At 36.7% G+C, this 25608-nt stretch overlaps 2 protein-coding genes across 4 annotated transcripts in view; both read right to left on the reverse strand.

Moving 5' to 3' along the window:
• LOC311074097 (uncharacterized protein) lies at window positions 1-11569 on the reverse strand. Of its 2 annotated transcripts, none has more exons than XM_084100429.1 (5): window positions 10251-11569; window positions 9782-9831; window positions 9438-9534; window positions 9110-9279; window positions 1-9027 (listed from the first exon to the last, which is right to left on the reverse strand). In XM_084100429.1, the coding sequence occupies exons 2-5, from the start codon at window positions 9782-9784 to the stop codon at window positions 652-654; spliced, it is 8646 nt and encodes a 2881-aa protein (XP_083956555.1). In that variant the 5' UTR covers window positions 9785-9831; window positions 10251-11569; the 3' UTR covers window positions 1-651. The 2 variants fall into 2 exon arrangements, with proteins under 2 accessions (XP_083956555.1, XP_083956556.1); XM_084100430.1 differs by having other exon boundaries at window positions 10886-11022.
• Window positions 11482-25608, reverse strand: part of abcc10 (ATP-binding cassette, sub-family C (CFTR/MRP), member 10) — a 17830-nt gene continuing 3703 nt past the window's right edge. For both annotated transcript variants that reach the window (XM_084100433.1, XM_084100434.1), the window contains exons 4-22: window positions 24510-24737; window positions 24180-24336; window positions 23755-23921; window positions 23577-23656; window positions 21636-21807; window positions 21435-21533; window positions 21108-21297; window positions 20905-20979; window positions 20630-20809; window positions 20398-20527; window positions 17892-18084; window positions 17290-17633; window positions 15464-15633; window positions 14927-15087; window positions 13722-13975; window positions 12846-12991; window positions 12642-12739; window positions 12436-12548; window positions 11482-11805 (exon numbers count right to left, since the gene is read on the reverse strand). In XM_084100433.1, the coding sequence (XP_083956559.1) occupies window positions 11664-11805; window positions 12436-12548; window positions 12642-12739; window positions 12846-12991; window positions 13722-13975; window positions 14927-15087; window positions 15464-15633; window positions 17290-17633; window positions 17892-18084; window positions 20398-20527; window positions 20630-20809; window positions 20905-20979; window positions 21108-21297; window positions 21435-21533; window positions 21636-21807; window positions 23577-23656; window positions 23755-23921; window positions 24180-24336; window positions 24510-24737 (3099 nt within the window). In that variant the 3' untranslated portion in view covers window positions 11482-11663. The remainder of the gene's footprint in view (window positions 11806-12435; window positions 12549-12641; window positions 12740-12845; window positions 12992-13721; window positions 13976-14926; window positions 15088-15463; window positions 15634-17289; window positions 17634-17891; window positions 18085-20397; window positions 20528-20629; window positions 20810-20904; window positions 20980-21107; window positions 21298-21434; window positions 21534-21635; window positions 21808-23576; window positions 23657-23754; window positions 23922-24179; window positions 24337-24509; window positions 24738-25608) is intronic.

The raw sequence follows: 25608 nt of genomic DNA on the forward strand, positions 1-25608 counted from the left end.
TTCAGCAAAGGGTATATTTGTTTATTTCAATCACATAACATCTTAAGTATTCTATAATAACAGCTACTTTTGTATATCAACAAAAGAGGTAGCAACAATGTTAGAAGGAATATTTTACAAATTATTTATGAACATCCTTCAAAAAAATCCCCCCCGTCCTTACTGTATCACTGAGCATAACAATGCTAAAAACAAATATGAGACAATTGAGTATCTAAAAAAGATGGCAAGAAACAAGACATTCACCAGACAGACAAACTATTTTCCAGACAAAACCTTTTGACATATATCATGCACATTGCATTTATACATCACTGTAGCATTTTATATACTTTACAAAATATATAGCCTATGATTTACAATATTTAATCAGGCAAGCTTCACATAATATTGTCATTATAAAACATAAAATAAAATAAAAGATTTAGAAACTGTATTTGGAATGTTTTTAGAAAGTTTATGTTTTCCAATATAACATCTCTATACGTTTTTTTCATCAGTATTAAGTTTGCTCAACGCAACTTCCAGTATCTACTTGAAGTTTTTTATACAAACAGGCTACTTTAATCAGCCCACTAAAAGATCTGTAAACATGATTACCAAGGACAAGCTCCTTCTTATCTCTCACATACCTTCCTTTTAATTTTCCAACTATATTAGTTTAAGAACCCTAAATTTTGAACCTTTCAAAGTGCTTTCTGGAACCTCCAGATCCATTGCATGCATTTGCAGACGTCTCATTGTCTGTCTGCGACTATGTTCAGTTTGCCCATTTCCCAATCCATCTCTTCTAGGCATCCCTTTATAAGTGTAGCATATGTCATCAGTAGTGTAATTACGTCCAGGAACCACACGAGTGTTCCTGTAACCTGCATTACCTCCCATATGGGGTGATCTTTGCGTGGTACTCATTCCCATATTTGAATTTCTCACAGCCAAATTCTCTCTACTTCTTGTAACTTGAAGTTTAGGCACTGATATATTGTTCCAGTTGTCATCAATACCAAAGTTGTTTGCGTTTGTTTTATGATCTCTTGACCTGAGTGCCTCAGGCATATCAGTGTAGTAAACATCTGATGATGTTGGACGTACACCAGAGATTCTGGTCTTGGAGGTGGGTAAAGCCATTGTAAAATCAGGTGAGCCGGAGAGATGTTTTTGCATTGCAGGCCACTGGGCTTTATCTGAAAATTTCATGTCTCTGTTCAAGTCGAAATAAGGGTCCTGCATGTTAAATTCGGAGGCACCATATTTCTGATGAGACGGTATTCTGATATCAAGATCATTTGTTCTGGCTGACTCTATTTTACCTCTTGGGATGGCAAAGTTGTAAGTGTGATCTTGCGTATAGGCATCAAAATCAACATCAGGCCCCAGGCCTTGAAAGTCAGGGCTATCAGTTCCTCCTTTAATTCGCGGGGTTTTGAGATTCATCTTTGGAGAGCTGAATTGAAGATTCCCAGGAGGAGTGTCAATGTCAAAGTCCGGTGCATTCACATTAAGATGGGGTTTCTTGACATTTGGTCCTTTAATTTTACCTTTAGGAAAATCAACACTCATATCTGGGGCTGTGAAATCTGGCTTATGACCTCTGATATTGATGTCTGGGGAATCAAAATCAGTTTTAATCTTTGGCGCTGAGAGATCCATTTTAGGGGTCTTTAGATCATAGTCAGGTGTCTTTATTTTGGGTCCTGAGAAACCAATATCAGGCATCTTTAAAGTTGGCATCTTCATTTGACCAGATGGCATGTCCATGTCTGGAAATGCAAGGTTGGTGTCTGGACCCTTGAAATCAAGTTTAGGTCTATGTACATCAATATCAGGACCATTTAACCCTGCATTTAATTTGGGAGTTGATGCACTCAGATTAAGGTCGGCCGGATCAATGTCAGCATCCATATCCATATGTGGCCCTTTCGAACCTGAAAGGCCAAAACTGGGCATCTTTAACTTTGGCATATTCAATTTACCTGAAGGACCATTAAAATCAATATCAGGTGATTTGAGATCTAGGTTTGGGCCTTTTAAATCAGCTTGAGGCAGAGTAAGATCCATGTCTGGGGTATCGATTCCTCCCTTAATATTGGGGCTTTTAAAATTCAGGTCTGGAGATTTGATGTTAAAATTGGACCCTTTTGGTTTGCTACCTGAGAAGCCAATATTTGGCAGCTTCAGTTTCCCTGAAGGGGCATTTATGTCAAGGTCAGGTGCATTCATGTCAAGATTGGGTTTGTTAAAATTTGGTCCTTTAAATAAACCTTTAGGAACATTGACATCCATGTCTTGGGCTGTGAAATCTGGCTTATGACCTCTGATGTTGATGTCTGGTGAATCAAAGTCAGCATTAAACTTTGGAGCTGACAAATCCATTTCAGGGGTCTTCAAATCATAGTCAGGTGTCTTTATCTTTGGTCCTGAGACACCAAACTTTGGCATCTTTAAAGTGGGCATTTTCATTTTTCCAGAAGGCTTGTCAATGTCTGGAAGTGTAAGATCTGTATTTGGACCTCTGAGATCTACATTAGGTCCATGTACATCAATATCAGGACCATTTATTCCTGTTTTTAGTTTGGGAGTTGATGTACTCAGATCAAGGTCAGGCTGATCAATATCAGCATCCATATTCATGTGTGGCCCTTTCAAACCTGAAAGGCCAAAACTGGGCATCTTTAACTTTGGCATATTAAATTTACCTGATGGGCCATTAACATCAAAATCAGGTGATTTGACATCTAAGTTCGGGCCTTTAAAATCAGTTTGAGGCAGAGTCAGATCCATGTCTGGTGTATCTATTCCTCCCTTAATTTTGGGGCTTTTGAGATTCAGGTCTGGAGATTTGATTTTAAGATCTGGGCCTTTTGGTTTGCCACTTGAGAAGCCAAATTTGGGAAACTTCAGTTTACCTGAAGGGGAATTTATGTTGAGATCAGGTGCATTCATGTCAAGATTGGGTTTCTTGAAATTTGGTCCTTTCATTTTACCTTTTGGTAAATCAACATTCAGATCGGGTGTTGTGATTTCTGGCTTATGACCACCAATGTTGATGTCTGTGGAATCAAAGTCTGCCTTAAACTTTGGAGCTGACAAATCCATTTCAGGGGTCTTCAAATCATAGTCAGGTGTCTTTATTTTTGGTCCTGAGACACCAAACTTAGGCATCTTTAAAGTGGGCATTTTCATTTTTCCAGAAGGCTTGTCAATGTCTGGAAGTGTAAGATCTGTATTTGGACCTCTGAGATCTACATTAGGTCCATGTACATCAATATCAGGACCATTTATTCCCGCTTTTAGTTTGGGAGTTGATGCACTCAGATTCAGGTCAGGCTGATCAATGTCGCCATCCACATTCATGTGAGGCCCTTTCAAACCTGACAGGCCAAAACTGGGCATATTTAGGTTTGGCATTTTAAATTTACCTGATGGGCTATTAACATCAAAATCAGGTGATTTGACATCTAAGTTCGGGCCTTTAAAATCAGTTTGAGGCAGAGTCAGATCCATGTCTGGTGCATCTATTCCTCCCTTAATTTTGGGGCTTTTGAGATTCAGGTCTGGAGATTTGATTTTAAGATCTGGGCCTTTTGGTTTGCCACTTGAGAAGCCAAATTTGGGAAACTTCAGTTTACCTGAAGGGGAATTTATGTTGAGATCAGGTGCATTCATGTCAAGATTGGGTTTCTTGAAATGTGGTCCTTTCATTTTACCTTTAGGGAAATCAACATTCAGATCAGGTGCTGTGATATCTGGCTTATGCCCACCAATGTTGATATCTGGGGAATCAAAGTCTGCCTTAAACTTTGGAGCTGACAAATCCATTTCAGGGGTCTTCAAATCATAGTCAGGTGTCTTTATTTTTGGCCCTGAGACACCAAACTTTGGCATCTTTAATTTGGGCATTTTCATTTTTCCAGAAGGCTTGTCAATGTCTGGAAGTGTAAGATCTGTATTTGGACCTCTGAGATCTACATTAGGTCCATGTACATCAATATCAGGACCATTTATTCCTGCCTTTAGTTTGGGAGTTGATGCACTCAGATTCAGGTCAGGCTGATCAATGTCACCATCCACATTCATGTGAGGCCCTTTCAAACCTGACAGGCCAAAACTGGGCATATTTAGGTTTGGCATTTTAAATTTACCTGATGGGCTATTAACATCAAAATCAGGTGATTTGACATCTAAGTTCGGGCCTTTAAAATCAGTTTGAGGCAGAGTCAGATCCATGTCTGGTGTATCTATTCCTCCCTTAATTTTGGGGCTTTTGAGATTCAGGTCTGGAGATTTGATTTTAAGATCTGGGCCTTTTGGTTTGCCACTTGAGAAGCCAAATTTGGGAAACTTCAGTTTACCTGAAGGGGAATTTATGTTGAGATCAGGTGCATTCATGTCAAGATTGGGTTTCTTGAAATTTGGTCCTTTAATTTTACCTTTAGGGAAATCAACATTCAGATCAGGTGCTGTGATATCTGGCTTATGACCACCAATGTTGATGTCTGGGGAATCAAAGTCTGCCTTAAACTTTGGAGCTGACAAATCCATTTCAGGGGTCTTCAAATCATAGTCAGGTGTCTTTATTTTTCGTCCTGAGACACCAAACTTTGGCATCTTTAATTTGGGCATTTTCATTTTTCCGGAAGGCTTGTCAATGTCTGGAAGAGTAAGATCTGTATTTGGACCTCTGAGATCTACATTAGGTCCATGTACATCAATATCAGGACCATTTATTCCTGCTTTTAGTTTGGGAGTTGATGCACTCAGATTCAGGTCAGGCTGATCAATGTCACCATCCACATTCATGTGAGGCCCTTTCAAACCTGACAGGCCAAAACTGGGCATATTTAGGTTTGGCATTTTAAATTTACCTGATGGGCCATTAACATCAAAATCAGGTGATTTGACATCTAAGTTCGGGCCTTTAAAATCAGTTTGAGGCAGAGTCAGATCCATGTCTGGTGTATCTATTCCTCCCTTAATTTGGGGGCTTTTGAGATTCAGGTCTGGAGATTTGATTTTAAGATCTGGGCCTTTTGGTTTGCCACTTGAGAAGCCAAATTTGGGAAACTTCAGTTTACCTGAAGGGGAATTTATGTTGAGATCAGGTGCATTCATGTCAAGATTGGGTTTCTTGAAATGTGGTCCTTTAATTTTACCTTTAGGGAAATCAACATTCAGATCAGGTGCTGTGATATCTGGCTTATGACCACCAATGTTGATGTCTGGGGAATCAAAGTCTGCCTTAAATTTTGGAGCTGACAAATCCATTTCAGGGGTCTTCAAATCATAGTCAGGTGTCTTTATTTTCGGTCCTGAGACACCAAACTTTGGCATCTTTAATTTGGGCATTTTCATTTTTCCAGAAGGCTTGTCAATGTCTGGAAGAGTAAGATCTGTATTTGGACCTCTGAGATCTACTTTAGGTCCATGTACATCAATATCAGGACCATTTATTCCTGCTTTTAGTTTGGGAGTTGATGCACTCAGATCAAGGTCAGGCTGATCAATGTCAGCATCCACATTCATGTGTGGCCCTTTCAAACCTGACAGGCCAAAATTGGGCATATTTAGGTTTGGCATTTTAAATTTACCTGATGGGCCATTAACATCAAAATCAGGTGATTTGACATCTAAGTTCGGGCCTTTAAAATCAGTTTGAGGCAGTGTCAGATCCATGTCTGGTGTATCTATTCCTCCCTTAATTTTGGGGCTTTTGAGATTCAGGTCTGGAGATTTGATTTTAAGATCTGGGCCTTTTGGTTTGCCACTTGAGAAGCCAAATTTGGGAAACTTCAGTTTACCTGAAGGGGAATTTATGTTGAGATCAGGTGCATTCATGTCAAGATTGGGTTTCTTGAAATTTGGTCCTTTAATTTTACCTTTTGGGAAATCAACATTCAGATCAGGTGCTGTGATATCTGGCTTATGACCACCAATGTTGATGTCTGGGGAATCAAAGTCTGCCTTAAACGTTGGAGCTGACAAATCCATTTCAGGGGTCTTCAAATCATAGTCAGGTGTCTTTATTTTTGGCCCTGAGACACCAAACTTTGGCATCTTTAAATTTGGCATTTTCATTTTTCCAGAAGGCTTGTCAATGTCTGGAAGTGTAAGGTCTGTATTTGGACCTCTGAGATCTACATTAGGTCCATTTACATCAATATCAGGACCATTTATTCCTGCTTTTAGTTTGGGAGTTGATGCACTCAGATTCAGGTCAGGCTGATCAATGTCGCCATCCACATTCATGTGTGGCCCTTTCAAACCTGACAGGCCAAAACTGGGCATATTTAGGTTTGGCATTTTAAATTTACCTGATGGGCCATTAACATCAAAATCAGGTGATTTGACATCTAAGTTCGGGCCTTTAAAATCAGTTTGAGGCAGTGTCAGATCCATGTCTGGTGTATCTATTCCTCCCTTAATTTTGGGGCTTTTGAGATTCAGGTCTGGAGATTTGATTTTAAGATCTGGGCCTTTTGGTTTGCCACTTGAGAATCCAAATTTGGGAAACTTCAGTTTACCTGAAGGGGAATTTATGTTGAGATCAGGTGCATTCATGTCAAGATTGGGTTTCTTGAAATTTGGTCCTTTCATTTTACCTTTAGGGAAATCAACATTCAGATCGGGTGTTGTGATATCTGGCTTTTGACCACCAATGTTGATGTCTGGGGAATCAAAGTCTGCCTTAAACTTTGGAGCTGACAAATCCAATTCAGGGGTCTTCAAATCATAGTCAGGTGTCTTTATTTTTGGTCCTGACACCCCAAACTTTGGCATCTTTAAAGTGGGCATTTTCATTTTTCCAGAAGGCTTGTCAATGTCTGGAAGTGTAAGATCTGTATTTGGACCTCTGAGATCTACATTAGGTCCATGTACATCAATATCAGGACCATTTATTCCTGCTTTTAGTTTGGGAGTTGATGCACTCAGATTCAGGTCAGGCTTATCAATGTCACCATCCACATTCATGTGAGGCCCTTTCAAACCTGACAGGCCAAAACTGGGCATATTTAGGTTTGGCATTTTAAATTTACCTGATGGGCTATTAACATCAAAATCAGGTGATTTGACATCTAAGTTTGGGCCTTTAAAATCAGTTTGAGGCAGAGTCAGATCCATGTCTGGTGTATCTATTCCTCCCTTAATTTTGGGGCTTTTGAGATTCAGGTCTGGAGATTTGATTTTAAGATCAGGTCCTTCTGTCTTGCTTCCAGAGATGCCAAATTTTGGCAGCTTTACTTTACCTGAAGGGACATCTATGTCAAGGTCATGTGCATTCATGTCAAGACTGGGTGTCTTTAAATCAGGTCCTTTAATTTTACCTTTAGGGAAATCAACATTCGTGTCAGGTACTGTGATATCTGTCTTGTAGCCTTTAATGTTGAAGTCAGGGGAATCAAAGTCTGCCTTAAACTTTGGGGCTGACAAATCCATTTCAGGGCTCTTCAGATCATAGTCAGGCGTCTTCATTTTGGGTCCTGAGAGTCCAAAATCAGGCATCTTGAAAGTAGGCATTTTCATTTTTCCAGATGGCATGTCCATGTCAGGTAGTGTAAGGTCCGTCTTCAGACCTTTGAAATCAGAATTAGGTCCATAAATGTCACTGTCAGGACCATTTATTCCTGCATTTAGTGTAGGAGTTGATGCACTCAGATTAAGGTCAGGCTGATCAATGCCGGCATCCACATTCATACGTGGCCCTTTCAAACCTGAAAGGCCAAAACTGGGCATCTTTAACTTTGGCATATTAAATTTTCCTGAAGGGCCATTAACATCAATATCGGGTGATTTGATATCTAGGTTTGGGCCTTTCAAATCAGATTGAGGCAGATTCAGGTCCATGTCTGGGTTATTGATTCCTCCCTTAATTTGGGGGCTTTTGAGATTCAGGTCTGGAGATTTTATTTTAAGATCTGGTTCCACTGTCTTGCTTCCAGAGATGCCAAATTTTGGCAGCTTTAGTTTACCTGAAGGGACATTTATGTTGAGGTCAGGTGCATTCATGTCAAGATTGGGTTTCTTGAAATTTGGTTCTTTAAATGTGCCTTTAGGAATATCAAAATCCATGTCTGAGGCTGTGATATCTGGTTTATGACCTCTGATGTTGATGTCTTGTGAATCAAAGTCTGCCTTAAACTTTGGAGCTGACAGATCCATTTCAGGTGTCTTCATTTTATGTCCTGACAGATCAAAATCTGGCATGCTGAAAGTGGGTGTTTTCAGTTTTCCAGAATGCATGTCTATGTCTGGAAGGTCTGTTTTCAGACCTTTGAAATCAGCTTTTGGTCCATCAATTTGTATGTTAGAAGAACCATTAAGACCTGCAGCTACTTCAGGGGATGATAATGCTAATTTTGACCCCTTCGTACTTTCATCATAATTGATGTCTGTTTTCTTGTTTCCAGAGAAGCTAAACTTTGCCATTTTAAATTTTGACTTCTTGACATTAATTGATGGTACATCCATATCCATATCCATATCAGAAGAATTAAGCAATGCATTTGGGCTTTTGAAATGACCTTTTGTGAGGTGCATTACTGGAGATCCTTGGGTATTTGGCAGTGTAAGATTTGAATCTGGCGAACTAATACCAACATTTATGTTTGAATCTGTATATGTTCGACCCCGTAGGTTGATTTCACTTCCAACATCAGGTAAGTTCATTTTGGACTGATGTGATGGAACATCACTTGCAATGTTGCCTTTGATTTTTGCACCTCTCATTAGGTCAGATCCTTGTAGTAACATGTCTGAGTTGTATTCACCTGTAGAATCATTGGTACCATAATGGATCATAGGCCATTCATGATCCACTTTCTCGTCAGGTTCTGTTTCATATGGAGTGAGACACTTCCGATCTGCATTCTCAAGTATAGCTGCAACGTTTATCCTGCCTTTGCGGTCAAGTGTTTGGGCTGTCGCTGGACCATTGTGTGTGCCATGTCTGTATTCCTTTGCAGCTTTGTTTCCTTTCATGTATTTCCTGACTTTAGTATTGTAGAGCTTGTCATATGAATCTTTCCACACCTGTTGAAACATTGTAATCAGAACAAATCATGATGATTTATGATTTAGGGTTGCAAAAATTGTGAATGCAATGTCCACAGACCTCATTTGGAGCTTTGACATCCAGACTTTCCAAGCTCTTGCTGGATTTCAAACCATGCTTCGTCACCTCCTTGTCATTATCAATCAACTTCAAAATGTCCACAACTTCATTTTTCTTTTGTTTATTCCTCTTTAGATCAAACTGACCACTGGCACCCACAATTTCATTATCTGAAATGGAAATGTAATCTATTTTATCCTTATATTTTCACCATATTAAGGTTCATGGCAAAAGCAGATTTATTTATTCACAGTACAAGTGTTTTGTAAAAGAATGATGCTTAAAATATGCATTGATGTACAAAATTCATAATCAAACAGTGCTGTACCTTCTAGAAAGTCCAGGTCTGAGTACTCCAATCTCTTTCCAGAGACATTGTCATCTTCAAGCAGCAGGCTGTCAGAAAGGCTTCTTCGATGAAGAGCCTGGAAATTACAATATACTATTATGGTGTTTCATGAAAATGAAAATGTTTTCCCTCAAAATTTCATGAAGAGTTTTTGATGAGAAACATGTAGCACCTCTACCAAATGCTCTACTAGCATTTTAATTAATAACTAACTCATCATTTATTCTTTATAACAAATTACACAAGGATTTAAAATATATTTGATAGATCAGACAAAATGCATAAAATATAGTTTAGATGATAAAAAAAATGTGATAACATACCATTTCACTTGTAAATATTTACAGTGAAGAAAAGCCTCCAAAACTCAAACCTGTAAATGCAAAAGAAATGATTAAGCAGCAACAAGACACCCAAGTTCCAGTGCTAATTATTATTGGCACACATGTAATTGTTAATGGCTGGTCATAATGCTATGACAGAATAGAACATATGAATTATGAACACATGGGTAATCAGTAAATGAAAAGAAGCACACCCTCTCAGAATGAAACAAGACTGAGCAAACATAATTTAAATTTACATTAGAGTTTGCCAATTGGCACAATGACATTTATCTTGGTGCACAAGTAAACCTGAAACATGTTAATGCTTAATACAACTGTCTGCATTTTTCCCACTGGCAGATAGACGAAACTGTGAGGTATTCAACGAATTGTTCAGGGATAGTGTAACAAGAGGGCGTTAAGAACAGGTTAGGCCAAATAAAAGAAAAATGTGAACAGACTTCACCTTTTTAACCACACCCTTAGTTTTAAACATGTGTAATCGAAGAGGTAGCGGGTACTCCCATGATCATCTGTAAGGATACATATTTTGATAACCTGTTCAACTACAAAGATTTCGTTGTCTTACTTCAATGAAACCGGCTCCAAAACAATCCAATTACTAACTACTCTCTACAGTATATGATCTAATTAATTTGCATATTTATAGTAATCACAAATGAAATGTACAGGATCTGAAAATGTGCTTCAGAACCATTATTTTCAATATAAGGTACTAGTCAGTAGCAATTTGTTGATAAAGTGGTCCTCAAAGAAATAATGGTAAAGTACTCTTTCACTCAGTCACAACATAATATAACTGCCTTGCATCCCGGCATGTAATGCTTCTCGTTTTAATATACAAGTTAAATACAATTTGCAATATAAATACATCAACCCATTTGTAAATTACAGTAAAAAAAAAAAAAAAACGATTAAATTAGCATAACATGTGCAAGTGCTGCATAGTCATTCATAACAGAAACGGCTGCACTTGCTATACATTCAAACTTTATTTTCAGTACTATACAGACCGTTTTACGCAAAAACAGTGAAGTCAAAAGTACTGTTGTAAACTTTAACAGCAAAGAAAAGCCTTACCTTGAATCCCGTAAGCTTTTAAATCCTTGTTCAATATCAGCAGTGATAATGTACCCTGCTGAGGAGTTTCCACAGGACGAAACCGTGTTTACCTCTGTTCTCTTCCTACTGTTTATGGAATTCTCAGTGCAACGAGTAATACACTTCAAGAGTGGACAAACTGGTTTAACCTCAATCGGGCCAAACGCTTTGCTCATAAAGCTTCAGCATCACTGCCTGTTCTGCTTTGGATGCAGGGTGACATAACAAATAACAAACCTATTCTAGATTGCTGGGAGGAACTCAAAAGAAATGGATGAAAGACTAAACTATGCACACATGTACTCCCATATGACTCATATGTGTTGGGAAACACACGCCTGTACAAGGTGTACTGACTTTCACCCAGGTTGTCTGGGTGGAGATGTGGTTAAACGTTCACACCTCTAATGAAACCAATTATGCATTGTCAGTTCTCCATAGTGGTAATGTGTTCAAACCACAGAAATAAATATTAGAATACAGTGAGACTCTCACACGTGTTTTACCTGTTCGAAAAGGAAAAAATTACTATGAGTAGATCCTCTTATAAAAAATACAAACCTGAAACGGACAAATAACTTAAAAAAACAGACTTAAATTTTAATCCTTAAAAATGTGACTATTTATGAAACAAAATTTTTTCCCTGAGTTTTACATTGTTCTACATGGCACAACATGATATAAACTGCAGGTATCTGCGCATATGCTATGTCCATTCATCGGACTCCAAAAACATTCTGTTCTGAAATACAGTATTTTAAACTTGCTCTTCCCCTCCACGTAAGAGTTTCTGGAAAAAAGAGTCCTCTCTTTGGCACAGAGCAGCAGGGCTGTCAAACTCCACCACCTTCCCAGCATGCATCACCAGTACTCTGTCGGAGTCCATGATTGTGTTCAGTCTGTGGGATAAGAAAGACCAGGTTGGGTTGTATGGCAAGAGAAATGTTCTTGACAGATGTTTTACATAAACATGACAATTAAAAAAGTAGATAGAAAATGTAGAAGAAAAAAAGGGTCTCTACTAGGTTTTGATTCTTTGAGTGCTATCAATCAGACAACAAGACACCCTAAAAACTAAATTAACTTCAATCTGACTTTAAAAACTTCTTAAAGCAGTGATGAACTTAAACTTAATCATGCGCTAACTAGCATGTTAACATTACCTAAAAATACCTGCTAGTATGTTATAAATGTGGCTGTTCGGTACAAAGGTTAACAGAGATAATTCTGATAACTTCAGGGTATTAACGATCATAAAAGATTTGCAAATATACTTTTACAATGTGAACATGACAAATCTGTTGTCAGTTTCATTTAATAAATGGCTCACAAAACAGTGCGCTTGGGTGTGACTGCGTTTAGACATTTTCAACTGAAACTCAGTTCCGCATTACTAAAGAAAAGTTGGATAAAGGGATCTTTTCCCCTTCTTTTTTATTAAATAAAACAACAGTATCAAGTTTAATAAAACAAAAAAAATGTAAACACTCAAGTATAAATCATATGCAAGTATAAAAGCAGTTTGTGACCTGTGGGCGATGGTAAGAACGGTTTTATCCTTGAATTTTTCTCTGATGGTTTTTTGTAGAACCATGTCAGTCTTTTGGTCGACACTTGCTGTGGCCTCATCAATGCATAAAATCTATTGGACCATAAATTAACAATAAAGTACAGAATTAACATAAGAGGGAAAAACGGATATTTGTTTGAAGTTCTTTATACATCAGTTTTATACATTAGCTTCTGTAAGCAGAGCACGAGCAAGACACAGCAGCTGCCTTTGGCCCACAGACAGAGACTTTCCCCTCTCTCCAACCTCCGAATCCAGGCCACCTGTAGTTGGATAGACAGACAGACATGTCCTGGATAAATCCTTTCGGAGAAGATGGATTTGAATTGAACAAGCTGAACACAACATTCAAAGATGATCAACTCTCACCAATCCTCTGTACTACATCTCCCAGGTGGCATTGCTCAAGAGCGTCTAGCAACCGGAAGTCTGGAAGATGGCCATGGGGATCAAGGTTCTCTCGCACTGAGCTGGAGAAGAGGAAGGGATCTTGAGGGATGATGGCCAGCTTTGATCTATAGAGGGCGAAACAAACAAAATACTTGAACACAGACTTAAAGTCTGAGACCACACTGAGACCTCCTTGAAACAACACTGAAAATATGAGGTTCAAAATCTACTTTTAATCTGGAACTTTTTTTCTGGAAGACGTTTTAGGATTTTGAAAAAAAATTAAACCAAGACAAGACTTATGGCAAAGACTTGTGAAGTAAAATGCATAAGAAATATTTACAGTTCTGGACTATTCTTAGATCATTTGTCAAATAAACACATTTTTGACATTTCTTCAAAGGGTTGTGGTCGGTAATATTTGTTGTCTGATGTTTTTTAGAAGAAGTCTCTTATGCTTACCAAGGCTGCATTTATTTGATCAAATCACAGTAAAAGAGTAATATTGTGAAAAAATATTTCAATTTATAATAACCGTTTTCTATTTTAATTTACTTTAAAATACAATTTATTCCTGTGATGGCAAACCTGAATTTTCAGCAGCCATTACCATTTTTGTCAAAGCCATGAGTTCTTTGATGAACAGAAAGTTCGAAAGAACATAATTATTTTAAATAAAATCTTTTGTAACATTATAAATGTCTTCACTGTCACTTTTAATCAACATTGCTGAATCTAAAAAAAAAAAAAAATCTTTCAAAGAAAAAAATGTATCTTACCCCAAATTTTTGAATGTTAGTTTTGCTGGCTAACAAAATAAAAATGTGTCAAACAAACAGTGACTGCAACACTTACCGCAAGTTACCAAGCCTGACCGAGCTGATGTCAACTCCATCCAGCAGTATTTGACCCTGGTTCAGCTCCACCATACGGAATAGGGCAAGAAACAACGAGGATTTCCCCGAACCTGTGCGCCCCACTATGCCGACCCTCTCCCCAGGTAAAACCTCCAAGCTGACCCCATCAAGAGCGTTGGGCAAACCTGGCCTGTACGCCAACACAGCACCCACAAACTCAACACTGCCCTTTTCAGGCCACGAGTCTAGAACCTGCAGATGGTAGAGTTTCAGCTAAGGGTATGTTATACACTTAAAGGACATTTTTAATGTTTATACAGGCTGCTGTCACTTTAAGACCTGACATCTGGATCTATTATACTGTAACACATGCATTTTCTTCCTCAACTGTTTACATTCACTTAAAACGTAATTGACTGTTTATGTGTCGTGAATACTCGCCAAGACTGACATTTTGTCATTATTTTGTGTGTATTTGACTGTTTAAGCGCAAGAAGCAGCGAAAAAGAACTCAATTTAGTGCTGAGTGGCGGCTTCATGTGCGTGCACTTTGGGTGTGAGCACAAAATCTAGGGGAATAAGTAAAATTATGCGTAGTACGCGCAATTTCACGTGTCGGACCTCTGGTTTTCGGATCTAATTGGACCCGAAACTTAAAAATGCCACTTCATGACAAAAAGGTTGCCTTTTTTTTAGAAAATCTCTGGTGGGATTTAAAGAAGGCAGTTGCAGCACGCAAACCCAAGAATATTACTCAACTGGAGGCCATTGCTAATGAGGAATGGGCTAAGATTCCTTAGAAATGCTGCCAGAAGCTGCTGTCTTATACATCTTGTTTGCAGCAGGTCATAACAGCTAAAGATGCTTGCCATGAAGGGGTTGAATAATTTTGAGACGCCATTAAAAATGGCATTTTTAGTTGACTTTGGGGGAGCCACATTTGTTGTGTTGAGCCATTTCAATTAATTATGTTTGATTTGTTCATTGCAAGACAGCTGAAAGTCTGTAAATTTAGCCAATAAACCTGATTTGCAATGCAGGTTGAATAATTTTGATTACAACTATATATATATTTTTTATAAATATATTTATTGAAAGGTTAGACTATTACTAATAATCTTACCAAAAGTTTTGAAACTGTTTAAAAAAAAAAATCACAGATGGTCCTGATTCAGCTTTTAGGCTAACGATCACTCCTCTTACCTCAATGCTGGCTTGTTGAGGCTCCTGCGGAATGTTAGTGGAATACTCCTCGGTACGCTCAATGCTCACCAACTGCATCTCTGTTTGCGCAAAGCTGAAAATCAGCCCTGACAGCAGGTTGGTGATGGATAGTGCATAGGACAGCGACAGACCTACCAGACCTGACAGAACAGAGTACAGCAGAAGAGAAGGGAAGATTGAAGTACTTCAAATTTCAATATCTTAAAACCATTTTAAATGCGTTATGATTGAACCGGACAATGATCTAATGAAATTGGATAATAGTGCAGTTGAGCGAAGTTTCCTAAATGTCCCATAAGAGACCAATGAAGTGCATGTGAATCTGTCTGAGTCTGCACAAGATGTTTTGAAAAATAATTAAAATCTTTTTTGTTTGTTTGTAAAGGTAGCTCTTGTTTCCCAGTAGAGAATGCTCTGTTGACATGAAGCTAAAGCCATTTTAATTCACTCTGGTAAAGAGCATCTGTTAAATGCCAAAAATGTCAATTTATACTCTTATCTCATAAAGAGGTTAACCTGGATCGATGGATTTGAGCTGATGCTGGATCACAGCGATCACGCTGATGCCGGTTACTACGGTAACACCAATCATCTGCAGCCGAATGTCCAGCCACTGCATGGCAGCATTACTGTTGAAGAGACATCGCTGATTCTGTTCTACACGCCTCTCATTCTCCTCCTCAAATCTGCTCTCAAACACATCAAAATAAAGTTTTATTCAGGATTACAATCACTATTATTCAGTTGTATTCAGCGTTCATCTCAATGTAATATTATCAAGTAGATAATTTAATTAGTTGGTAATTAGTATTGAGAGAACACATAAACACAGAACCATGTTTGTTTATTTCATTATTAGTAAAAAACAATAACTGAAAAATATTTGTATTCATTGTAAGGGGTGAATCTTTCCGTCAGTAAAATGTCCAGGTCATATTTCACCTCAAAGCCAAATGAGAAAAATTACAGATTACAGAAAAAATGACTGTAATTCACGAGTGAAAATCACTTTTTAAAATTAAAATCAGCATGAATTATGCAACATAAAATATTAACAAAATTACACATTATTTAAATGTAAAATGGTAGCATTTGCTGTACTGATTTTAATTTATGCTGATGAAAAAATAAATTATTTCATTATTGTATTGTGAGAAGGAGATTTCTTGCATCAATTAATAATGTCACAATGCAAAAAAAAAAAAAAAAAAAAAAAGAATAATTAATGGTCCCAAGAAATGTCTGGTTAACTTAATATAAAATTTGATATACTATATATATATATATATATATATATACACACACACCCACACATACACACATACATACACACATATATATACATATATATATATATATATATATATATATATATATATATATATATATATATATATATATATACACACACACACACACACACACACACACACAGTGCAATGCATAAGTGAATACACCCATGCTAAAGTTGACTAAAAAGAGGAATAAAAAAATCATATTTTGGAAATTGAACTTAATGCCTTAATTTAAAAAAATAGGAAAAATCCAACCTTTTAGGACACCAATTTTCTTTGTGAATGAATAATGTATCGTAAATAAATAAATGTTCTTCCTTAAAATACATGGTGCATAAGTGAGTTCACCCCTATGTTAAATTCCCATAGAGGCAGGCAGATTTTTATTTTTAAGTATTTAAAAAAAAAAAAATTTAGGATACTATGCATCCTGATAAAGTTCCCTTGGCCTTTGGAATTAAAATAGCCCCACATCATCACATAGCCTTCACCATATCTAGAGATTGGCATGATTTTATTTCAGTTAGCCTAAAAGCTAGTTTGATTTGCATTGAGAGATGATCTTATGGAAAGTACCCCATGCCAATCTCTAGGTATGGTGAAGGCTATGTGATGATGTGGGGCTATTTTAATTCCAAAGGCCAAGGGAACTTTATCAGGATGCATACTATCCTAAATTTTTTTTTTTTTAAATACTTAAAAATAAAAATCTGCCTGCCTCTATGGGAATTTAACATAGGGGTGAACTCACTTATGCACCATGTATTTTAAGGAAGAACGTTTATTTATTTACGATACATTATTCATTCACAAAGAAAATTGGTGTCCTTAAAGGTTGGATTTTTCCTAATTTTTTAAATTAAGGCATTAAGTTCAATTTCCAAAATATGATTTTTTATTCCTCTTTTTAGTCAACTTTAGCATGGGTGTATTCACTTATGCATAGCACTGTATATATATATATATATACACACATATCTTTGAAACCAAACCCTGATTCAAGGTCATTTGAATGATTTGAGGAAAAAGTAGAGCTAGTTTTCATACCTGGCAGTGTGTCCACTGGCCCGCACTGTGGACAGGCCGCTGAGGGTTTCAGAGAAGTGTGAATAAACTGGAGAGAGAGTGAGGCTACACAGGCGTTTCAGCTCACGGGACGAGTGACGATAAAAACATTGAGTTTGATAGTAAAGAACCCCCAGAGGAACCAAAGGAAGTAGCACCCAAGGCAGCCCGTAGGTCATGACGACAAGCATCCCAAGCAGCCCAAACACATTGGCCAAGAGGATGTTTAAGACAAAGGGGAGAGAGTCATCCACACAGTAAATATCTGAGGAAAATCGATTCAGGATACGGCCCAAGGGTGTAGTGTCAAAAAACGTCATAGTGGCCTAGAATGGGAGAAGCATATGAATAATGTAAATGCACACATTTAAAAAAACATTATACATTATTATATATTATAATAATTGCAGTGACTTAGATATAATAATATTACATTTAGATTATTTATTAAAATTGTATTTAGATACAAAATATTAAACCAAGTAGTGACACCTGCAAACAAATGAGATTTTTTAGCAATTGCTTTTATTCAACTGGGCTTAGTAATAGCTCCCAATCAGAGATGCAGAGACAATGATCATTACCTTCAGTACACTAGACAGAAGTCTCTTATGGATGACAGTAGCAGCACGGATTGCTCCATACGCGAAGAGAAACGCACGGGCAGCTGTAAATACAGTGTTGGCTGCCGCCAGAGATCCATACACAGTCATGTAAAACTTCAGCTCAGAGCTCATACTTCCTGAAGTCTCTGAACCTCTGTCAGGTGCATGAAATCTGTTATGGAGTAGAGAGAGATAAACCAATCAAGTCAAGTTAAATGAGTTCCATCTGTGGCACAAAACTTTAAATTGTAAATAATTAAATTGTAACTGTAAATTATCTACCTAAACCAGAACATTACAAGACATAAAATAAGATTTTGACATTCGTTTAAATGAGATATCCAGACTCCAAGTAAACATTCCAATGTTTTACATGTTATTTTCATTTCAGATGCAAAAAACATGACATTTTAGTATTAGAATGCAAGTCTTATTGCATTGGAAAATATGTAATTATAGAGTGTTCTGCCTTTATGAAGGTGAAGTCATTATTTTACTTAATTTATTTCCATTTTAAATAAATGTTGTTCTTCTGAACTTTCTATTCATCAAAGAATATATCAGTTTCCACAAAAATATTAAGCAGCATGTCTGTTTTCAATATTGATAATTGTAAGAAATGTCACCAAATCAGCATATTAGAATGATTAATGATGCTGAAAATTGTATAATATTAATGTATGTGAAATCTTTCACATTTTAATTTTTTCAACTTTATTATTTTTATTGATGTCTTCTATTCATTTCTTCTATGTTTTGTTATGAATCTTATTAATCGTTTCTTTATGAATTCTAGATCCTTTTTATGCCTTATGTTACATGATTTTTTCCTGTACATGTTGACCTGACTGCATGATGTGCGTCTGTATTCATTTCTGCAAACATGAGATAATGCAAGATCTGCTATATTCACTTAAAGGTGTTAAAACCACAATTGCGTACAAGGACATGGTGACCTAATAAGAGCTGATAGGATGCATTTTGTCTTTAGTGCAGCCTTAAATGGTAACAAGAGAACAAGGAATTTTAACCGTTTAAGCTTTAAAGGCATGTTTTGAGTTATTTTTTCTGAGTGACACACAAAAGTAAAGACTCATAACTCCAAAACTATAACAAGGAGAGTACAAAGGCAGGTATCGGTCGATAGAAAATGTTTACAATTTTTAGAGTGAAATTACATTTGGACATTCTCATGCTGAGAAATTGCTGAGAAAAGACCAAAAAAAAAAAAAAGTGTGCTCAAGGGAAATTTTGCATATCTTTCTTATTTGACATGCAATAACACAACAAAACTAGTTTGGGCTCTTTTTTAATCAGGAGAATCTTCTGTAAATAATGCTTTGCCACGATCTGAGCATGTTTTATGAAGTTACAAGCAAAAACGTGACATAAATGCAACATCTGTAAATTTTTTACATATGGGTCTAGGGGGGAGGCTTCACCTACAAAAACTTGCTCAAGTTTAGGTAAATGCCAAAACAATTATGCTTGTTGTATTTTCCTTCGTGAGACCTTTCAAATGACATATGACTATCTGAACTGTATGATGTTTTTGACATTTTACAGTATAGTACAAAAAAATATTTCAGAAATGATATTTCATGATATCAAATGATACCTATTTGTGTTGATCAATTTATTTCGTAGCTAGTTATAGACGGTACACTGCGGTTTAGAGGGACGACTCAGCACTCGTTAAGAGTTTATCAAAATGGTTAAATTCACATGGTTATTAATACACTTCAGGTTTAAAGGGTTAAAAAGTACTTTCCCTAGTCTCTTTCTGTTACATAAGCACAGCATATAAAATGTTTAGTCTCAGAAGACTCTTTAAGGTGATGTAGTTACATTGTAATTACTCAAATAAGTACTGCGTAATATTAATTAACTACATGTATGTATTATAGAGTTACGGTTTGGGTTTGGTTTAGGATTAGCTACTTGTAATTATGCAATTTACTGTTATTACTATAGTAAGTAGTGAAGTAACGTGTAACTAGGTCACCTTAAAATAAAGTGTTACCCTCTTCTCTTTTTCCTCTTCTTACATTCTGCAAATATCTCACTTCTTTTGGATCTTTCTTTCTCTATACTCTCTGATCTTCACAAAATTCATCTATTAGATCCACTACTTTGGATTTTATTACAATCTATTGACTAAAATAGATTTATTTTTCTATCTTATCTTGAAACTTATATCCTATTACAAATTTAATATTTACTCAATTCATTTGTTGCCTTTATATTTAATAAAATGTGTTATTCCTTATTCAAAATTTGATCTCTGACATAATCATTGCTCATCTGCCTGCATCACACATCTATAATATTTTACAATATTACTGTTTTACTGTATTTTTGATTAAATAAATGCAGCCTTGGTGAGCAGAAGCTTTCAAAAACATTAAAAAATATTACTGACACCAAACTTTTGAATAGTTGTGTAAATAATAGAAACAAATATTTAACGAAACGTGTAACTCACATAAGTCTCTCAGGAGACAGGAAAGTCAGAGTCAAGAGTGGATCAGCTGACAGTGACACCAGCTCAGTCGTATTGTCCTTCATATTTGAAATCCAGTGAGAGAGCCACCAGTCGGACACATTTTTGGTGGCTGTATAAAGCAAATCAACGCATTGACTGTACAGTAGTGCAGTGACTTTCTTACAGTGATGCTTTTATAATACACACAGCTCAGATTGATAGTTGTTAGTACCTTGCATTAGGAAAAGGGAGAGCAGAACAGCAACAGCCAAGCATCCACCCACTGCTCTCCAAAAGGAGCAGTACACAGCCCAGGACAGCTTTCCCATTTGCTTCTGCTCCTCCCCAAACATCTTTAGCTCTGATTCTAGCTCCGGCTCATCGGCCTCCACTTCCTCTCTGACTATAGCATCTGAGAGAGAAGATTTATTTGCATAATCACAGTTGAAGTGCACCAAGAAAAAAAAATGGAAATGGTTCGCTCACTCATTTGAAAAGCATCAGTACCTTTCTCCTTAGCATTGCTGTTGTTCTTGCTGTCTTTAGGGGGTTTTACCAAAGAAAGGACTTCATTTGGTGTCCCTTAACCACAAAAACAGACAAAGCAGAGAGTTTTATTAGTAAATTTAAGTCAATTCATTAATAAACTCACAAAGTTCCTGTTTTTTGACAGTAAATAGCAAAGAGGGCATGCCTGTGACGATTGGTACCTGTTTTTACAATCATCCCATTGTCCATCAGCACCACCACGTCTGCCTTATCCACAAACTCTATCCGATGAGTACAAAGAATTCTGGTCTTGTTTTTGAGAATTCCCAAGATGCATTTCTCCATGAGATGGTGGGCAACATCAGCATCCACAGCTGCTAAAGGATCATCCAGCAAATAGATTTCTTTATCCTGAAATATGGAATGCACTATAAATACACACATCATATTTCTGCCCAAATCTGTTAGAACTTTCTGTTTGGGCCTTTTAGAGAATCAATCAAACATCTTATTTGACGTTAAAAAAACAAAACAAAAAAACTTTGCACCATATAAACAGCCCGGGCCAAAGCGAGGCGGCTTTTCTGTCCTCCGCTCAGAGTCACACCATTCTCTCCCACTTCTGTCTGATCACCACCGGGCAAGATCTGAACAAAATCGCAGTCAGTTAGAACTTTCCATAGATTTCAAAACAAGCAATTCATAAGAAAAACCATGTGCAAAATAAAGACAGCTAGATATACACCCACATTTAGGTCATCAGCAAGGGCACAGGCCTCAATCACAGCTTGGTAGAACATGCTGTCAAATTCCCTGCCGAAAAGAATATTATCCTTCACTGTTGCATGCTGGATCCATGACTCCTGGGCGGCCAATCCAAATCCCTGTTCTCTTCTCTGAACAGATACTTCCCCTCCACACCTACAGGAGACAAAACCACAAAATAATGAATGATGTTAAGTGTGTAATATCTGTACCACTTAAAGCAACAAATGAAAATGCAAAAATAATGAGGGCTTTAAATATCAATATTTATAAATATTGAAATATTGGAAACAAATGCAAGGATGTAATAAAAATGACAGTAAAGACATTATGTTACAAAAGATTACTATTTGAAAAATTATGTTCTTTTAAACTTCCAATCCATTAACTAATCCTGAAAAAAGTATCATGATTTCCACAAAAATATTAAGCAGCACAACTGTTTTCAACATTGTTAATAATAATAAGTGTTTACTGATCATCAAATCTGTATATTAGAATGATTTTTTTAAGGATCATGTGACACTGAAGAGTTAAAATTTAGAAAATTCAGCTTTGCATCACAGGAATAAATAACATTTTAAAATACATTCAAATAGAAAACAGTAATTTTAAATTGTTTTTACAGTTTTTACTTTAATTTTGATCAAATAAATGCTGCCTTGGTGAGCATTAGAGACTTCTTTCAAAAACAAAATTATTATTTTGTTAATATAAATTATTAACAAAAATATTACAGACTCTAAATTTGTAAACGGAAGTGCATATACTTTACATTTAAATTGCCTTGAGTTACTTCATAAATATATTGTTCTGGGTTTTTTTATTTTGCACATTGCTAGACTGCCCTACAAAGGCAAAATACTTTAACCTGCTAGAGTGTGGAACTGAGAAATATGCCTTAAAGATTTTTAGTTGTCCAGCCAAATTAATGATAGGTAAGACACTGGAAATCTGTTTTAGTAATGAAAATATGAAATAAAAAAAAATGTTGAGCTCAAACTTGACTTTTGACCACTATTTTGAAGTTACTGTACTCTGCCTTTGTATTGTCTGCAAAAAGCGAGAAGCCACACCAAGGCAAATGGCAGTACCTTCCACATTATAAATATTTGGTTGCTGATCACCATTTACAAAATCATTATAGTAACACCTGTATAAAATCTAGTGATCATGGCATTTATTTTGAATGATTTACAATTGCTTTGTTATATGGAGCAGTTTGGTAGCCTATTTATTGGATAGCTGACTAACCTATTTTTGCTATAGGCTGCTACAGTAGCTAGCAAAATGAAGTAGATTGCGATCTATCTAATTTGCTTGTCTAATACATCTTTTGTGTTACTTGACCTTGATGTCTACGTTTCTACGTCTATGTCTACTTCCAAAGCCATCTCAACTATCATTTTTCTTTCGAGAGCAATGGGCCATCCTTAAATGCTATTAGTCAAAACAACCACTCAACTATTTGCTTTACCTACAATTTTATTCAGGTATTGTGTGTGTCAGAAGTGCTTCAGTGACAGATGTATGACACAGGCTGCACCGTAATTTAAACGCAGCCAATTTTAATGGACAGTAAAACAAAGGCAGAATACCGTAACTCCAGGCCGGCACAGTAACTTCTAAACAACAGCTAAACAATAGCAGGTTACCCCTCTTACTCAATTTGAGCGTTCCAAAACAAAGGTAAAGAAAGGTAACTGGTGTTACGGTGTTCTGCCTTGGTTTCTCCAGTGCTTTTGGAAGTTACTGTTAAGACAACCCATTATTTTCTCCAAAATACAACGGAATTGACTCGGAATTGATACACGATATAAAGGAGGACTTGAATGTCCCAAAAATATCAATAACCAATTTTTGAGCAATAATGAAGTTACTGCCTGTTGCCTTTGTAGGGCAGTAGAGATTTTAAGAATTAGTACCTGGTAAGCTCTCCTGTTATGGCAGCCAATAAAGAACTTTTCCCACAACCAACTTTTCCCACCACAGCCACCAGAGAGCCCTGGAGCCAGAAAGCAAAGACATTTACATTTACAAAGGCATTATTCAAACCTGCGACAAAATATTTGAAGAAACAACCAAAAAATGTTTTGCACATACCCTTTTAACGCTGAGATTGAGTGCATGCAGATAAAAGCTGTGTGGTGGAGGTGGTCCATCCTCTGTCTTGTCATCAGGCACACTGACAGAATCTGAATCCACTGGCTGCTTCCAGGAGAAACTCGCCTGGTCCATCTGAACAGCAGACAGAGGGTCCTCAGGACACACTGCAGAAAAATAAATGCCAGATATGAAATACACTGATTTAATCTATTCATCAATGTTGTTATTAATTATATGAATTTGCCTACATAAAGAGTTTAATTTAGGTGACCGTGTTTAAATGACAAGTAATAAGAAAACAAAACAAAAACACTGATGAATCAGAATAGTGATTCCCAAACGTTTTTGCCATTCAAACTCCTGTACCAGACTTTTGGGTTGTGCTATGGACTACATTAACCTTTAAGAAACAGGTCAAGTACCTGGAGTGTAATAGACGGTGAGGTCCTGATCCTGTAGCGTGAGGAAGCGCTGAATACGGTCTAATGACACTTTAGCTTCCAGGGTTCCATTCAGCACCCAGGGAAAGGCATTGAGAGGAAGAATGAGCATCCCCACTAGAGCCAGAGTACTAAACACCTGCCAAGCAAAATATAAAATGCAGCCATTCAAAAATATATAAAACGCAGAGCAGACTCTGTTCCCCTTTAAAGAAACATTCTAAGCTGTGGTATATTACACTTAAAAAAGAAGACTATATGACGGCTGTTGTGTTTAAGCCAGTGTAATCCTTTAAAGTGTGACCTACACACCTTTGCAGCAGTGAGATTGTTTCCCAGCAGGACGTATGTGATGAATGTGAGGATAGAGATGACCACGGGCAGAGCAGCCCAGGTGTACACACATACAGCATCCAAGTACTTCAGAACTTTCAGGTGATGGAGCTCTTTTTTACGGGCCTCCGCAATCTTTTGAGTGAAGTGCTCCTCCCAATTATAGTACTTCAGGACCCGAATTCCAAAGAGTATCTCTGTCATTAGCTTTAGACAAAAGATATCAGATATTTGATTATCCACTGGAAGCTACTACACCAGCGGTAGAAAACCTTTTTGAATTCAAGGCTCCTGTCGTCAACAACAACATTTAAAAGTCCCCATGACTTCTCCAGACGATTTACTGGATAAGGATTAAGGACAATGTTTTTTAAAAATAATTTATATTTAATTTCTACCCAATAAAATATTTAAAGCTTTACTTTTTTATTATATAAAAATGCCCAATGAAGATTTTATTCATTTACATTTTACTAGGTCTGATTTTTAGTCGTTTTAGCTCATTTTAATGCTTCTTTTGTCTTGCATTTGTGTAAATCATCTAAGTCATATTGAGGCCCCTTGGAAGTTTGCTGAGGGCCCCTAGTGGGCCCAGGCCCCCTGGTTGAGAACCACTGTATTACACTATGTATTTCAAATGTTTTTGAAAGAAATTTCTTATGCTCACCAAGGCTGCCGAGGCTTTTAATTAAAAGTAGAATTTAAATGCAATTTAAAATAATTGCTTTCTATTTTCATATATTTTTTAATCTACTGTATTCCTGTGATGGCAAAGCTGAATAGTCTCTTCAGTGTCACATTATCCTTCAGTTCATTCTAATATGCTGATTTGATGCTCAAAAAACATTTCTTATAATCATCATCATCAATGTTGCTTAATTGTGTAAACCCTAATACATTTTTTTCAGGATTTTGTGATGAATAGAAAGTTCAAAAGAACAGCATTTATTTGAAATAAAAATAGTTTGTAACATTATAAAAGTCTTTACTGTCACTTTTGATTAATTTAATGCATCCTTGCTGAATAAAAGTATTAATATCTCTCTCTCTCAGAAAAACAAAAACAAAAAAATCTTAC

The sequence above is a fragment of the Abramis brama genome (assembly GCF_963993115.1).
Source record: "Abramis brama genome assembly, chromosome: 23".
Taxonomy (NCBI): Eukaryota; Metazoa; Chordata; class Actinopteri; order Cypriniformes; family Leuciscidae; genus Abramis; species Abramis brama.

Bases quoted from the DNA above. Each gene is read 5' to 3' on its own strand.
- LOC311074097 (XM_084100429.1), bottom strand. The intron at 9,280-9,437 runs GTACAGCACTGT...TTTCCATTTCAG, and splicing joins AGACCTGGACTTTCTAGAAG to ATAATGAAATTGTGGGTGCC. The intron at 9,028-9,109 runs GTCTGTGGACAT...ATGTTTCAACAG, and splicing joins ATGTCAAAGCTCCAAATGAG to GTGTGGAAAGATTCATATGA.